Source organism: Garra rufa, chromosome 2 (genome assembly GCF_049309525.1).
Source record: "Garra rufa chromosome 2, GarRuf1.0, whole genome shotgun sequence".
Classification (NCBI taxonomy): Eukaryota; Metazoa; Chordata; class Actinopteri; order Cypriniformes; family Cyprinidae; genus Garra; species Garra rufa.
Genome location: NC_133362.1, coordinates 58842748 through 58860112, shown reverse-complemented (window position 1 = coordinate 58860112; position 17365 = coordinate 58842748). Strand labels below are relative to the sequence as shown.

At 36.1% G+C, this 17365-nt stretch overlaps 2 protein-coding genes across 2 annotated transcripts in view; one reads left to right on the top strand and one right to left on the bottom strand.

Moving 5' to 3' along the window:
* LOC141326010 (uncharacterized) overlaps window positions 1–17365 on the bottom strand; it is a 295299-nt gene that overhangs the window by 220792 nt on the left and 57142 nt on the right. The window lies entirely within an intron of this gene.
* The window catches only part of LOC141325760 (uncharacterized), a 29117-nt gene continuing 22849 nt past the window's right edge, over window positions 11098–17365 (top strand). The window contains exon 1 of the mRNA XM_073834498.1: window positions 11098–11324. Coding sequence (XP_073690599.1) covers window positions 11159–11324 — 166 coding nt within the window. The 5' untranslated portion in view covers window positions 11098–11158. The remainder of the gene's footprint in view (window positions 11325–17365) is intronic.

Genomic DNA, 17365 nt, shown 5'->3' with positions numbered 1-17365 from the left:
GTGCTCACTTCAGCGAAGACGATTACATCCCCAACCAAGGAGGAAAAATCAAAAAACTGATTTTAAAGAGTTCTGCTGTACCAGTACCACGGGTAAGCTCTATTTACTAACTTTATGTCGCATACGACAGGTTTATTTTGAAGCTAACGTCGGTTTTTAGGCTAACGTCACACTGAGAATATTCTAACCGGGGCAGTGATAGCATCGACAATAATCGACTGTCTATGTGGTGAGAAAATTGGCAAATGTCATAACTAATGAATTTAATTGAATCTATATAACACAACAAAATATGATGCTTAGCTATATTTGTTATTGTCTGTAACTATGCGGAACGTGTGTCGGTATCATCGTGTTTATAAGTGTCCTTGGTCTAAACCAGGTATCTCCAACTCCGGTCATCGTGAGCTACATTCCTGCAGCGCGATGTTTTCCTATGACAGGACACCTTTCTCAAATGAGACATTCTGTACAAGCCTGCTAATAACCCGTTGATTTGAGTCAGGTGTGTTGCATCAGAGAAAAACTAAAACCAGCAAGACAGTAGCTCACGAGGACTGGAGATCCCATGTCTAAACTGTACAGGAAACAATCTGATGTTTAGACTCCTGTGGAAATCACGTGAAACGAGGTCTGATATAAAAATATATATATCGTCTGTTCCGTCTGACATTGTGCTAAAATTGGTTTCATCATCAGAAGTTTCGTAGTCAGACATGTTGTCAGTGAGTCGCGCTATCAACAGCTGATCGGAACGTGTGAACTGACAGCAGCGCGGATTGATGGAAACGGAAAGAAAATAGTGCCGATTAAAACTGAGGTATGATTTTTGTCAGGAGTGTTTTTTGTGATGTAAATTAATCAAGCTTTGAAACGCATATATTTTTTTCACGTAAAAACGCACAGTTTTGAGGCCCCGGAAACTAACCGTGACTACTTTCTTGAAAAACTTCCAGCGGCCAGAACTCTGACCAGGGAGGTGAACGCAGTGTGGGTCAGTGTGTATACACTATAGTGTTGATAAGGATTGCATACAACTTCATGTCTTAAATGCTCAAACTATCCCTTTAATAGCATGTTTTTACCAAGTAGCCTTTTATTAATGAAGAATTGTTAGCAATATTGCTACTGGTGTCTCTTTTAAATAAATTTTTTTTTTCTCTCAGATTTACATATTAATTATGTCCATCCAACATAACAGTAGAATTGAAAGCCCAACATTTAATAAGCTCTGAAATATATAACAGCTTTAAATTTAGGTGATTTTAAAACAATCTTCACATAAACTATAAATTGTACATGCATAAAATATACAAATTATTATTGCCATATACTGGTTATAAGTTTTTAATTTTACATAAGTGTTTGTTTACTACAAAGTATATTTTGGCCATCAAAATAACATTCAAATTGAGTCATAAGAGCTTTAAAGTGCTTAAAATGGTTGTGCAAAATGCTTGAAAGTCATTGGAAGTGCTTGAATTTCTCTCAAAAAAAAAATCTGAAATGAATACTGACATTCAACTTTGCTTAAGTTGGTGTGACTTCTGATTGCTTGACATAGTCTACATCAGCGCTGTTAATAACAGAATTCTGAGCAGAATTTGAATGATTCTCACTGATCTTTCAGCAACATTAAATAATTCTGGGTGAATTCAAACACTTTTCACTGGATCTCGAAATCAACAAATCAAATCAACTTTGGTTCCCGAGGCTGTTCTGAGCTTGGACAAGCGTGTTTGTGTTGCGGACCGAGCTGATAAATGGTCAGCGCTGGGCAGCTCAAACATGGCGACTGGAATTACTGGACATGCACAATACCCTTATTTACCTATTTCATATGAAAATATTACTCAATCCTAGCAGTGAATATTAACATATAAATATTTGATTTCACACAATTATTTAAATGCTGTTTTTAAATCAGAGCACTATGAGTGAAAAATGGTCTTTAAGATAACTCTAAGAAAAAAAATGAAGCTGAAATCCTTTAAAAAAAAGAGATCTGCAAGAGGGAAAACACCTGCCAAAGACAAATTAATTGAGAAAATGTAGAGGACAGTTCATAGGATACTTTAGCTTTGAGAATGAAAACCAACCTGTTTGTTCCTCAGTATCTTCATGTTTCACTCTCAATGTTTCTTCAATCTTCATGTCTTCACTCTCCTCTTTAATAAACGCCATCTTTATGTTGCATGGATCTCAGTTGCCTCACCAGACGTTTTTTTTTTCTTCCGTGTTTGGAAACTTTGTCCTGTTTAAGATGACAATTATTAACAGGAAAAAAAAATTGTGTGTATCTCAATCAGCTCTAGTTCAGTAATAGTGCACTAGTAAGGGAGTCAGAGCAATAGTTAATGCACTTAAATGATCTGATTAGACAAAAACTCAAAACTTCAACAATTAATGATGAGTATATTGCATTTAATTGAGGCATATTGTACAAAAATCGCTACTGTATTTTAAGATTGTCATTACAACAACAAAAACGTTTGCAATTGTTTGTAAAAGTTGTCATTGCACATATTTGAGTTAGTTCTCGTTGCTTTGACTCTGTTTTGAGCAGCAGGTCTCTCAGCGAGCAGCGATTCGAAACAGTGAATCATTTTGTGAATCAACTGACTCAATTGACTCGGAGTTTGTAATTCGTGTTTATGATCTGAATCACTACAGAGAGAGAAATTAGACTGATCTGCGGATGCGCGTTACCCACAAAATAACGTTCATTATTAGATTAAATATTGCAGTGTTATACGCAATAATTATGCAGTCTATATCGCGTGAAACCATATAATAGACTGAACGCGTTGTATGAATTTAAACACTTTAAATGATTAAAAGTACAGCTTTCTTCAACTGAAACCATTCACTGATGCAGGAGCGCGCCGCAGCCCTATGACGTCACTTTTTTTTACTTAAAAAAATAAAAGTCCTGTTCACGCGCTTCTCTGTCTGTGATCCAAAAAGTGCCCTGATATTTACAGGGAAACACATATGAACAATAAAACTTATGTCAGTGGTATTAGGAGTTTTTCTATTGCTTAAAAACACATTAAAGTATATTTATGGAATGAAATGAAAAAAGTATTATTTTTCAAATATTTACAAATTGTAATATTTATAATATTTATTACTTATTATTACATTTTCCAAATGTATTCATTCATTCTTTCATTTATTCAATCATGTGTTTATGATGTCCACAGTTGTTTCTTTTTATGTTCATTTAACATTCATTTAATTTTGTAGTTATAGACCATTTCAAGGATCTAAACAATAACAAGCGCGTTGGAACGTTACTGCGCATGTCCAGTCCTGAAACATTTCCGGTAGCGCTATTTCTCCGATCTGTCAATACGAACACATTCTTTTAAAATCTAGCGAAAAGGCTAGTTAAGGTAAAAAAGCTGCTCATTAAAGGTTGTATCAGCGATTTCTAGCCTAAAACATAAAGTGTCGATTTCAGCTGACCTTTCTTCACGATCCGCTCGCTGCCTGCCCCATAAATTGTCTGTGAAAAAACTGCATCTCTCTGGTCAGCCTAGGGTCCGAGATATGCCAAAAAAACAATCGGCGCTATCGACACACCACAGATAACCAAACAGTGTTCCAACCAATCAGCGTCAGGGGTTTGGTGTTGTGGACTTTTCTACTGGTGCTGGGATGTGAGGGAGGCGGAGCGAAAGTCCACAACACCAAACCCCTGACGCTGATTGGTTGGAAAACTGTTTGTTTTTGTGTGGAAAGGTTGGTAGTGCCGATTGTTTTTTTGGCATATCTCGGACCCTAGGCTGACCAGAGAGACGCGTTTTTTTCACAGACAATTTATGGGGCAGGCAGCGAGCGGATCGTGAAGAAATGTAAGCTGAAATTGACACTTTATGTTTTAGGCTAGAAATCGCTGATACAACCTTTAACTAATCGATGCTGCGTGCGTGTACACGGGAGATTGCTAAAAGCATATCACATGAACGGAAATATTGTGAACATTTATTCGTACAATGGATGTCATCAGTCTGAAGCAAGCAGTGCAACTTACTTCATGTTTTGTTCCCAAGATATCCGGAGGTTGTTCGTGATTAATTTACTTGCATTGCGTGGTCAGTCTGTATTTCTGTTTAAATATTTGTTTTCATTAGTACATTATCTTTCACAATACATATCGTTCCAAACAACGCTAAATGTATGCTATTAAACTAAGCGCTCGATGCTATTATTACGTGTTGAATTCATTTCAACATGTGTTCAACGTTAGTTTGGTCAAGTTTGTTGCTGTGGAACAGTTCAAGTGGAGGGTATGAATGCTCCAAGTCATCATGTGATCACAAATAAACAAGATCGTCGCAATTCAATGCTTGCTAACGTGTTTTTCATAAACCTGTAGATCTGCAGATTAATAAATGCACACACAAACACACATAAAGCATTCATATATGTTTTTATGCACGTATTTACTGTTCATGCCCACACCAATTTATATACTGTACTGTATATAAACAAAAAGCATTCTCTCACTTTCAACTGTTTTTATTTCCAGCACATGTATTGATATGTAAATATTTGTATGAACATAAATTGCTTCAACAAATGAAACAACAACTGAAACAACATTTGAACTGAAATGGAGTACAAAGGGGGAACAAATGTCAAAAGCAGCAGTCTGTATCCGGCCTGGTCATCAGTCGCTTTAAGTACTACACTAAATTACTGAATACTACACTCAAGTTCTCAAACACATCTGGGTGTTGATATGGTCAGATGTGGTTTGTCACTGCAGGATGATCAGCTGTCCTTGGGTGTCTACAGATGATGGCTCTCCTTACACTGCCTTCTCAGATTTGGTGACCCTTCTGTATTTCTGCAACTGTTTACATCACTTTAGAATGCTTTCTAGAAAACAAAACAAAGGATATTAGCCATCATTATGAACATTTATATAACATTTAACCAATTCTATGGGAATTACAGGGAGCTAACAAATTTCAGTATTACACTGTATTGTCAGATTTAGTGACCCTGCTGCATATTTACAACTGCTTACATCAAAATGCTTCCTAGACTAAGAAACAAATGATATTAGAAATCACCTTTATAAATTGTGTACATTATATAAGGATAAAAGTAGAAAAACAATCATTTAATATAATGCACAATATATAAAAAATAATAATGCTATTATTGCTTAATACGTCAGTACAGCTTGGAATTAACATTACCAAAGCTTATGTGATGGAAAATAATATTTACCATAAACATTACGTTTTGTAAATTACTGCCGTTAACTGTTACACAATACGACATTCACGTACTTTCATGTTACTCACTGCATTTGTCAACTGACAAAATAACTAGACGACTAATATGAATTTAACCCACATAACACTTAGCAATAAAACAGAAATAAAAAACTTGCCTATTTTCATTAACGTTACACACGAAAGCTAGATGCATATGTAAACAATGACAAAATGCTACTTTAAATTATGCAGCATCATACTTGAAGAGTTAACGTAAAGATATACAAATAAACCAATTAATTAAAAACGATATTTACTTGCCTGAATCGAAATGTGCGCTGTATATCCTAGAGTTGCTTGTTGTTATCCAGCCTTCTCCTTCACTGCCGCAACACGGGTACGTTTCGCGGAAATCTACCGTTAAACGCGTCTCAGAATGTTAGTACCGCCCCAGAGGGAGCACACAACCACCGAACGACAAGGATCTAATTTTAATTTAGACATTTAAGCAGGATGTTTGTATATATATGACCGCAATCCCACTGTTCATAAAGCGCTTCCCGCCATTGTTTTGAATGCGCTGGATCACTAACCGGAAACGTCCTGGGACCAACGACGTCACTTCCTTAAGCCGCCGAATAGCGCTTGAAATGGTCTATAGATGCATATATATAGCTGTAGTCTTGTCTAACTTGGAGAATCGCATGGCCACTAATGAGGTGCTACGAGCCAGACCTGTCTCCATTTGCACCCATAAGGAACCTCAGGGGTCAGGTTGCCCAGTGCTGTCTTCTCTTAGTAAATTAAAGGGTCATCGGATGCCCATTTCCAAAAGTTAATATGATGCTTTAGGGTCCAAATGAAAAGTTTGTAATATACTTTGATTAAAACATTCATAATGGTAGTGTAAAAACACTTATTTTACATGGTAAAAAAAATGCCTCTGTTCTCAGCAAGCGATATCAGTACCTGGCCCTTTAAATGAAATGAATCTCTGCTCACCCCGCCCCTCAGTTCTGTGGGGCCTGTCATCACAAAGCACATGAGGTGTTGCCTAGACAACAGTTGAGGGTTTATTTGGGGAAATAATGGCCGTGCAAGGCATATTTATCAAATAGGTATTGTTTATTAGTGAAAGTTTTCTTCAAATTACTGAGCATTCCCTCCGCAACACCATTGGTTTTCTAGCATTAAAACATTTTGCTTTAAATCTTAAATTGGCATGCAATACATTATTATAATGAATTAATACATTTAATTGTATAACTTAGCTGTGCTCAATGTTTTCAACTGTATTGTTCCATCAGTACAATATTCAAGTATAAGTAATTTTTTTTTTTTTTTTTTACATATGCTTTTATTTATCTTATTTAAATAAATGTTATAATGGATAAATGTACAACAAATGATTAATACATAAAGATATGTGAAATAAATACCTTATTTGTTTTAAAAAAAATATTTCTCGTCTATGTTATGAGGTTTATGTTATGTTAAGTCTGTAACACAAATAGAACACAAATAGTGTTCATAGTGTCGGCACTCATGTAGTTGAATGTGTTCAAACAGCCACAAGAGACGCCTGTTCTCTGCCTTCAGACATAATGCATGAACATTCTTAGTCTGACAGGATTTAAACTTTGCCGGCTAACACCTAAAATTTAGTTTTAAAGACAAAAACATACCAAGAACTATGCTTTCTCACCATTTCAGATTTCTAACACACACTCAAAGTGTTCTGTGTGGTCTGGCAGCTGTAAAAAAAAAATGCTGATCTCTATATGCATTCATATGAATCCATTTGAATAAAATAAAGAAATATTTCCTTACCTCCTAATTCTTTCCTTTTAAAAAATTCCTTATTTGCACTTATCCTGGCATACTGTGCAATAATACTAGTCCTAGTGAAATTAACCACCTATATGTATGCTTTGTTTCCTCTTTTAGTTTGTTATGTAATCAACTAAAATCATTTATTTGGGCGAATATAATGATGTGCCTTTTGCACAGTACTGTAGGTCAAAATATGGAAAATAGTGTAACTTCACTGTCACTGTGACTTTAATGTTTTGTAAACACAGGCCATGAAAGAAGCTGTAGGTGGTTTGCACTCTGAAAAAAATAGACAAAGTCTTTAGCAAAAAGAAACAACTCTTTTAATAGAGCAAGAGCAGACGTTTCAGCCATCCAGCTATTCTCAATGCTCCATGGAAATTCCAAATGCAATTAATTGATCAGCCACATCTACCTGATCAGCTTGTGGTTTCCATCAATGTGCCACAGCAAGTTGGGACCTGCAACACACAGAACTGACCAGAATGACTGGACTATTAAATTCAGATCAATTCAATTCTATTTATATAGCGCTTTTAATAATGAATATTGTTTTAAAGCAGCTTTACAGGTGAGGAGAAAAGAAAAACAGAGAGATAAAACACAGTACAGTGAATGGTATTGTGGAACAGGCAAGTCTGTTAATGCAATATTAATGTAATGTCCTATGCAGTGTTGGGTGTAACGCGTTACTAAGTAACGCGTTACTGTAATTAAAATACTTTTCCACTGAAAAAGTAGAGTAACTGATTACTGTTCATTTTTAAGTATTTTAATTACAGTTACGTTTAATGTACTTGCGTTACACTGTAAAATAATTAAACTCGCTGAATATCATTATTTAATTTGATTAATTAATCTTCTAAATGTGAAAGTAAACTCTGCCGCTTTAAAATCGTTGAAGTGCAGGTGCACGTGATTTCGCGCAAGTTTGCTGCATACTCCTATGGTATTCTTAAAGGGGATGTTGGACTCGGCTGAAGCGAGTGGCTGTTTTGCGAAATGGAAATATGCCCATTACTTCAGTTTTCTGAAACAAGCAGACAAGAACATTACAGTAATATGTAAGCTATGTCCTGGGGAGAAAAAAACTATCGGCCGCTGCGCTGTCAATAGCACGAGTACTCAAGCACCTGACACGGCAGCATAGACGAACACTTCTGTGTGATCCTTCATATTCGACGGATAAAACTGCGGAAACTCCTGCTAAACAGGCAAAACTTGATTTTACTTCGGTAGCGCAGAAAAGTGTCTGAATGAGCAAGGTTACAGTTCACTTTGTGGAAACACATGACACGATTACAAAAATGGTCATTAAAATGTTTTAAATATTAAAATAGTGGATAGTATTATAAAAGCTCCTTGAAATTCTAAATAACATTTTAGATTTGTTTAAATAAAGTAAAACATTTATTAAACTCATTGTTTTAAATTAAGTTTCACGTTTACAGGTTGATACATGTCATGTTTAACTTTTCTTAAGTTTCTTAAGAATAATATATATTTTTTGTTATTCTGGAATTGTGTTTCTTACCGAAAGAAGGTTACATTTCTTACAAAAAAGTTTATTATTATAGAATGTTTTCATAGAATGTAATATAGATTATTAAAAAAGCTAAAATGCTAAACTATTTAATGTTTGACTCATGTTTTATTTAATTATCTATTATTTAAAGAGTTTAATTTCTATTTTTTGTCCACTCAAGGTTTATAGGGATTTTAAAAAGTATTTAGTTAAATTACTTATTGAGTATTTAAGTTACTTTTTAGACACAGTAATTAGATAAGTATTTTAAATACAACATTGATGAAGTAATTAGTAATTAGTAATTAATTACTTTTTTAAAGTAACTTACCCAACACTGGTCCTATGTCACAGAAAGTGATTTGGAATGGATAATCCGATAACATACAGACACTCACTGCACCTCAAAATGTGTCTTACTGTCTTACTAAACATACTGACATAAAAAACAACAAAAAGCTATGTTACTATGATGTATGAAATGGTTGTTCATACCTCAATCTCCGTTTAACTGTACTGACTGACACATCCAGGATTTTAGAAATCTCTGAAGCTGCAAATCCACATGAGAGCAGGAATCCAAGTTGTTCTTGAGTGATTAAGTAGCTGGATCGCCCAAAAACATCTGCCTGGACCAGTGGGGCTTGATACTGTTGGACTTTCAAATAGTCCTCTGCGTGTTCAAAAATGGTTCAGGAGTCAATCTATCAAAGTTTAAAAGTTTTATTCAAGCTCAGCAAATAGGAGAAAATCAAGAGCAAAAACAGCGCTGGAGAAGAATTCTGTTCTTCCGAGTTCTTCTGAATTCTCTTTCAGAAAACACTCCCTTAAATATCATAGTTGTCTGCTATCTATTGACGTCTTCCGTGTATCTTCTCTTGACTGCTGGCGTCTAAAGCAGAAGTTTCTTTCCACCACCCACACACAGCTCACGTCCTGCTAAACCTTCAAAAGTATCTGTTCTTATCTATGCAGGACATAACAGGACGTGTTATCCTCAGCAGTCTGCAACATTTCTCTGCACTGTGCACATAATTTTTCAGTTAACCCTTTCAGACAGTTTCACAGTGATTAGCACTCTATAGTTTAGTTATTAAAGCTTTCTTATGCAAATGGAAAATATATAAAACATATTCAAACTGAAAAGTACCACAATACCCAGTAGGCTTGGACAGTATCATAAAAACTAATACATAACATTTTTTGTTGTTCTTCTGGTGGATGTACTTCTAGTTAACGTTTATAGTATGAGGAAGAAACTGAGGAGTATCCTGGCAGAAACCGTCCTTCTGGCAAATAAAAATGATTTAAGACATCTCAAATTCAAACTCTGCAAGTAACTGACCAAATTCATGCAAAGATTGACAAGAACCTTTTTTATTATGTGACTTTGATTGTGTATAGATCCTTTTCACATTTATGGGGTTCTCAGAAATTGTAGTCAGCGTTTTGTAAACTTCTGTAGTGGTAAATAGAAACTGTGACAAATATATTGTTGTGTCCTCATTTACCCCAATAGCAAAAGAAAAATAAGATCCCTGACAGCGTTTCAATGATTTTTCAAGAGGAATAAATACACAAACAATATAACAAGACACTGATTACAATAGTCAAAAGAGTTATAAATCAAATTTGCCAGCAAACCCAATTTGTAACAGTTACACAGCAGCATTAACTAGTTTAATGTGAATTTAATGACAAGGTATAAAAACAGAAAGTGGTAGTTTTTTAAATGTACATAAAAAATATAGAAAATATTCCTAGATTTATGATGTTAATAACTTTAGACAAGCACCATCATATGAGTACGAAATTTTATTCTATATACAACATTTCTTTGATGTATTTGTGATTCTAGAGAGCAGTGCACCAATGGGACTTTTATTTTGCTCTGGTGATGTGACGTCATAAAGCTTCGCTGCGCTCCTTGTTTGTTGTCAGTCGCCTGAAGAAAGGTTTGTGGTTTTAAGTTTTTAAACCAATGGATATTGTTGCATCAATTAAAGCGTTTTTACAAGCTATTTAAAGTAAATCATCCTTATTTAATAAAGCGTTGTAATGCTTTAGTAACAGAGAAGATACGTCTCATTTCTCTCTCTATCATGAATCAATCGTGTGATGATAAGAAGTGATGAGAGAAACTGAGAATCCGAATCATTTGAATCAAATCATTTGTGAAATGATTCAGTGACTCGATTCAGCTGCACGCGGAACACAAACGACAACAACAAAAACAAACGAGTGAATCACAACCGAGAATGATTTCATGAAAGTGTAGCATATTAGATATGTACAAATATTCCAATACGAAATTTAAATAAAAAAATTGCCTGCCTAAATATAAACCTTTGGGTAATTGGTATATTTTATACATTTTATATATAAGTCTATTAACTTAATGACTGTCTTACTAGTGCACTGACTACTGAACTAGCACCCAGAGATTTAGTTTGCATTGATTTTTCTTTCTATTAATTATTCTCATCTTAAACAGGAGAAAGTTTTCAAACACACAGAAAAACTGGAGAATCAACAGAGATCCATGTGACACACTATTATAAAGATGGCTTTTATTAAAGAGGAGAGTGAAGACATTAAGATTGAAGAAACATTGAAACATGAAGATACTGAGGAACAAACACAGATGGTGTTTATTAAAGAGGAGAGTGAAGACATGAAGATTGAAGAAGCATTTAGAGTCAAACATGAAGATACTGAGGAACAAACAGGTTGGATTTTATTCTCAGAGCTGAACTCATCACAGAAATAAATATACAGAATATTTATTAATAATGTCTCACGAGTGTAGAAATGTTTTGACATTTGACAGAAGTTTAGATCACATACTAACGCTGTCTTTAAGTGCAGCTGAGAAGATCCTGCTTTTACTCTGGCCATTTGTTATTATGACATAGGGCATTTAATTTGTAGCATTAATATGGAATTAGCTACCCTGGAAATCCAGAGGTCTCGCGAGAGCACACTTTGAATTGTCTCTACAACACACTCTGGCATTGAGCAATGATGCATGTTACTGCAATATTGGGTACCAATCAAATCGGTGTATCTGATGTAGGCGGGCCAGAGGCAAGCTAAGATGATTACGACAGCGCTGCGACGTATGGAATCATAAGTAAACATTGAAAGAGATCTATTCTACAGATGAACACCAGTTGTTTGAAACGGCTTTGGCCGCTACAATGACCGAGTTAGACTTGGCTTTTCATTTAAAAGAGGAACAGAAAGCCGTGCTCGAATGGTTTCTTTGCAAGAAGGACGTTTTTGCTGTTTTGCCAACTGGATACGGCAAGAGTTTAATTTCTCAGTTAGCTCCGCTGGTAGTTAAGCGTATGTGGCAGTGGTGTCAAAAGTATTCACATTCATTACTCAAGTAGAAGTATAGATACTAGGATTTAAAAAGACTTTTGTAGAAGTTGAAGTATCAACTCAAGCTTTTTACTCAAGTAAAAGTATAAAAGTACTGGTTTTAAAACTACTTAAAGTAAAAAAGTAAAAGTAATGTATAGAAAAAAATACCATTAAGGACAAAAGATTGGGCCGCGCCACAGGGGCCTATTGTGCACTACCCCACCTCCCCAAAAAACATTTCTAAAGGCCATAGTGACTATGTTATATTAAAATGTTAATGTTAAAAAAAATTGGGATGCACTAGGCTACCTGTTTCAGCCACATATATGCCCAATGAAAATAAAAGCATTTTATTACAATGCAAATACATTAAAGACCCATAAATGTGTACTACTGAGCATTAACATGTTTCATGGAGCAGAAGATATGATGATTAGTTGCTGACTATAAGTATTGTGTTATCACAACATTGTCAATCGCGTTGTCAATCGCAAACGCTAATTTATTCAAACATCCCTCTACCAAACTACCTACTGTAGCTTCATTTGCAGAGGATGAAGAGAAAGCACCCGTTTGATAAATAAGCTAGTAGTGGAGAAATAATAACTTGAGAGAAATCATCTTTTTTGAGTAACGACCCGGACACTGGCTATATCCTTGCTGGAGTGCAGGGCTGGACTGGGGTTAAAATTTGGCCGTGGACAAATCCACCCCACAAGTTCCCCCGTGAGTTTTGTTTGGGTTATAGGGCCTTTAATTGAAGTAAATACATGTATGAATAAAACAGGACAGAATCAAATAATGATTGATACTGAATTCAAATGCAACAAATGAATAATGCATTTTTGTCACATAGAAATACATGCAGTAAAGCACAGATTTTGAGCTAGAATGCAGGACATGCTAATAAATTCTGTAAAAATTACTTACTTTTGTAGAACACAAAATACATTTTGTAGAATGTAACCAAACATATTCATTTATTGATTTCTACTCAAAATTCTACTCTATTGATTTACAGTATACTAAAGACAAATTTTTTGAATTTCTCAGAGTATCTTCCTTTATGTACCACAGAAGAATGAAGGAGTTCATACAGGATTAAAATTACATGATGTTGTATACAGTATAATGACAATTTTTATTTTTGGGTGAACTGTCCCTTTAAGAAATTTAATATGTATAGTAAACACCTCATTTATATAAGGCACTGATATTTATCCTTAATCAGGCTCTTACTGAATTAACATTTTTCTCCAATTAAAATGAATTACAACTTAACATTTAAAAAGGAAGAAATTTTTGCTTAAAATCCAGATATTAACTGACAAGTATTAGTACGATATCGTCACAAGAAAACATTACAATAGCTATTTTTTATTCATAATTTACTGTAATTTTTATTCATAATTTACTGTCATTTTATGACAAATTTTATTGTTTATTATTTAATAAACAATAAAATTTGTCATAAAATGACAGTAATTATGAATTGGCATTTATCACTTTACCTCATCATGCAGCTGTTTTCAGCAGCCCAGCAGAACCTACAGAACCTTTAATGTTCTCATATCACACAACTGCCTAACACAACTCTTTTTAAATCTGAATGCGTCAAGCAACTTGCGCTGTTTATCACTTTACATGGTGGTGGAAGCGCAGCTTACGTTCGTCAGCGCTGTGCGGGTGACTGATCCCGCCGCTTCACACATTTGGGCTATTTGCAGTTTCGAATGTCATTTAAAATAGCGCTTAATATGGAGGAGGTCTGCCTCGCTTCGGCGATCGGCCCACTACTCCACTGGCCCACCGGCAATGTCCCGGTTCTCCCCGATGGCCAGTACATCCCTGCTGGAGTGTGACGTGATTTGTGTCACGTGCAGGTGTGATGGATCGCGTACAAACCAATAGTGTGTCGGAATGGGATATGTTTATACTTCTCATCCAACCACAACCAAATTCACAAATTCATGTGAATGGCGCAATTTATCTGGATAGTTTTTTTTTTTTTTCTTTTTTGAACATGACATGAATGAACACAACTGAGCCGAAAAAAATAGGAGTAACGAGTCTATTTTTAAAATGTAAGAAGTAGAAAGTACAGATAATTGCTTGAAAATGTAAGGAGTAGAAGTAAAAAGTAGGCTGAAAAATAATTACTCCAGTAAAGTATAGATACCCAAAAATTCTACTTAAGTAAGGTAACGAAGTATTTGTACTTCGTTACTTGACACCTCTGGTATGTGGCGACCACGAAGAGGAACAGATCCGAAGCGGGCAATGCCAGATAGCATTCGTCAGTCTCGAGTCCTGGCTGTTAAAAAAGAAGTGGCGATAAATGTTATCGAACAAGGTCTACCGGGACAACCTGATCGGGATTGTGGATTGTGGATGAGGTCCATCTCATTTACAAATGGTAAGAGTCACTTGGTAAACTTACTGTAATGAAAAACTGAACTATTCAATAGTAATACAGTAGCCTAACTTGAACAGGATGATATGTCTCGCTGCTGAATGAAACGCTAGCGTCTATCCACATATTAGTTGATAGTTAATGAATAGTTTGATCGGACCTAATTGTTTTATGAGATTGATTCGGCTGTCGTAATTAATAGCTATTAATCTTGTCACATTGTTTATGTTATAACATTGAAATCCACTCTTATATGTTCACCGTTGCTCTGGATACGTCACACCATGTATTCTTGTGGCGTTATCCAATTGCGTGCAGTGAGAGTTTCAAATGCATGCTTGGTGCCGCCCCTCGAGTTAGGTCCTTTTCATTGCTCGATGCCAGACCCTTAATCTTAATAGATTAGGGTATGGATTTTTCCAGGCTAGGAATTAGCCTAAACCTCATAAAACATCACTAAGACTATACAAATGCAACAGATGATACTCTTTCATGCGATGAGATTTCATGAGATTATTTCATTTACCTTTTTTTTTTGTAGACCAACACAATGTAGGACATACAGAAAATCAGTACAAAATAGGAGAAAACAGAGTTGTAAATATAAAGCAAGTCTGATAATAATAAACACAAAATAAACAAAAGTAAGCCAAAACAAAAGCATTAACATTTAAGTTAAATTCTGATGGGGGGGGCAAGGAATCAAGAAAACTAGAAAACAGTCCGAGATCGAAAAACACAAAGGCAAAGCAGGGAAACAAAAACAAGGAAACTAGATAAATGCTACAGCTAAACAACAATCAGCAAACAAGGTGTGAGGGAAAGACTTGTATACCAAACAAACGTGAACACATTACAAAACCAACCAATGGGAAATGGACACAGAGAACAGAGGAACCAATCAGAAAATGACATAGACAAGGGTGAAACATGGTAGGTTGAGTGAACAAAGACAGAGTTTGTACTGGAGTGAACACTACTGGAGTTCAGAGACACTCCAACTGATGACCGTAACAAATATTAATATAATCAAGTAAATAAATAGTTGACCACTGGTCAGGAATCATAGATCAAACTTACACCAAGGTACTGTATTTTAAGATGAGAACGGTATAAACCAGTGGTTCTCAAACTGGGGTACGTGAGGTGATGGAGGGGTACAAAAAAAAAAAAAGGCTGAGCTTTGGCATTAATTGAATTCTACCCCAACTTTAGGTTAAGTTGATGAGTAGGCATACATTGGGCTCAGGTTGTTGTGTTCCCCATGCATTGACTTATTTGTGGTGACACAAATATCATATATCATGAGCAGCGCCGGCGCTCCACAAGTGTCTGGGGGGCACCAAAAAATGTGGGTGGTGAAAAATCATCACAACAGGCTACTAGTATAAATAACAAATAAAATATGTCTGAAGCATGTTGTCAAAATATATGCCAATTGCATCATTATCAGAGCCGCGAGTAGGGCTGGGTATCGAGTTCGATACTTTTTAAGCACCGACCGAATTGTCTCGATACTATCGAGTATCGAAAAAATCATTTTCGTTCGGTACCAAATTTCGATACCCAAGTATATAATCTTGTCAACGTCAGTGAGCTAGAAAACGTGCGGTATCTTTAATGTGCCTGGATCAAATGCTTACGCCCACTCGCCCAGAGCTTGTCAAATGTGAGGCTGTAATGTACACTATACTTTAAAGCATAGCATAAATTTAATGCAAACAATGTTTAAGCGATCAAAAGTATTGCTACATTATGCCAATATTGACGGCAACAGCGTGCGATGCAATATTTGTAAAAAGGTTATGCGTCCAAGACTGGCAACACGTCAAATATGAGAAAACACCAGACACATTCTGTCGGATACAATTCTGGCGCCTCAGTCTCAATATAGTCTCAGTATAGGTACAACGCGACATACATTCACATCAAACGATAACTCAGCGGCAGAGTTGCACTCAGGGGCATAATTTTCACTGGGGACACGCTTTTCAAAATCCCGTTTGTGTCCTCCCACTTTCAAAAGGTTTTGTTAAAGTAATCTCTTGTATTGTAGAATGCACGCTCATCACCGCCGAGTTTCGCGGGATCGTTGAAACGAAACCAAAAGTAACATGCGCACACGCATTTAAAGCAATTTTAATACCCCACGTTTAGAGAACGACTCCCCAATGCGCGCAAATTAGGCTACATAAAATATCGAAGCTGTTATTAGTATGTGGGCTAATAAGTTGTGTAGTTGTCTATTAATAGACATGCTCTGTATCATGCTTGAAGATTCGGTCTCAGTTTGCACTTTGAATTTTGTAAGAGTAGCCTTTAATTTTGATTATGGATTATGTATTTATTGTCTACACGACTAAGAAAGAACTGTGTCGTTTATTTTTTGTTATTTATGATCAGGGTTCGAAATTAACACCCGCCAACCCGCCAAATGCGGGTTAAAAATCATTTTGGCGGGTATTGATGAAAACTTACCAGCCAGTTTGGCCGGTGATGCTTGAGCCAATCATGCAAATCATGTCAGAGACGCTCTGGGTCGTTTGTCCCCTGGACAAACCATTATTGTTCAGTGCGAGTGCCGCATGAGCAGTCATTATTCCGTCTTCTCCCGGGTGCTGATAGCGCTCGTGTGCAGGTGATACCTGAACTGCACACATTGCTATCTGGATTTAAACTAAACTCATTTAAGCTTTGCCAGTTTCAACATTTAAGAGCCATAAGACGCAAACCCGCGCGCTGTGTGCGCTCATCCGAAGCGCGCAAACCCGCGCCTCAGAACGCTCGCAAATATTACTCCCGCAGAAATGTTATTTCGTCCTGCTCCCGCCCACGACATTTATGTTTTGCCCCACTCCCGCCCGCAAAAACCTGCATAAAAGTAACCTATACCCCCGCGGGAAAACAGGTCTCTACTTCATCTCTTGGCTGCATGAAACAAACCCTCGATAGCGCTAATGTAAAGGTACGATCAGAGTAATTGTACTA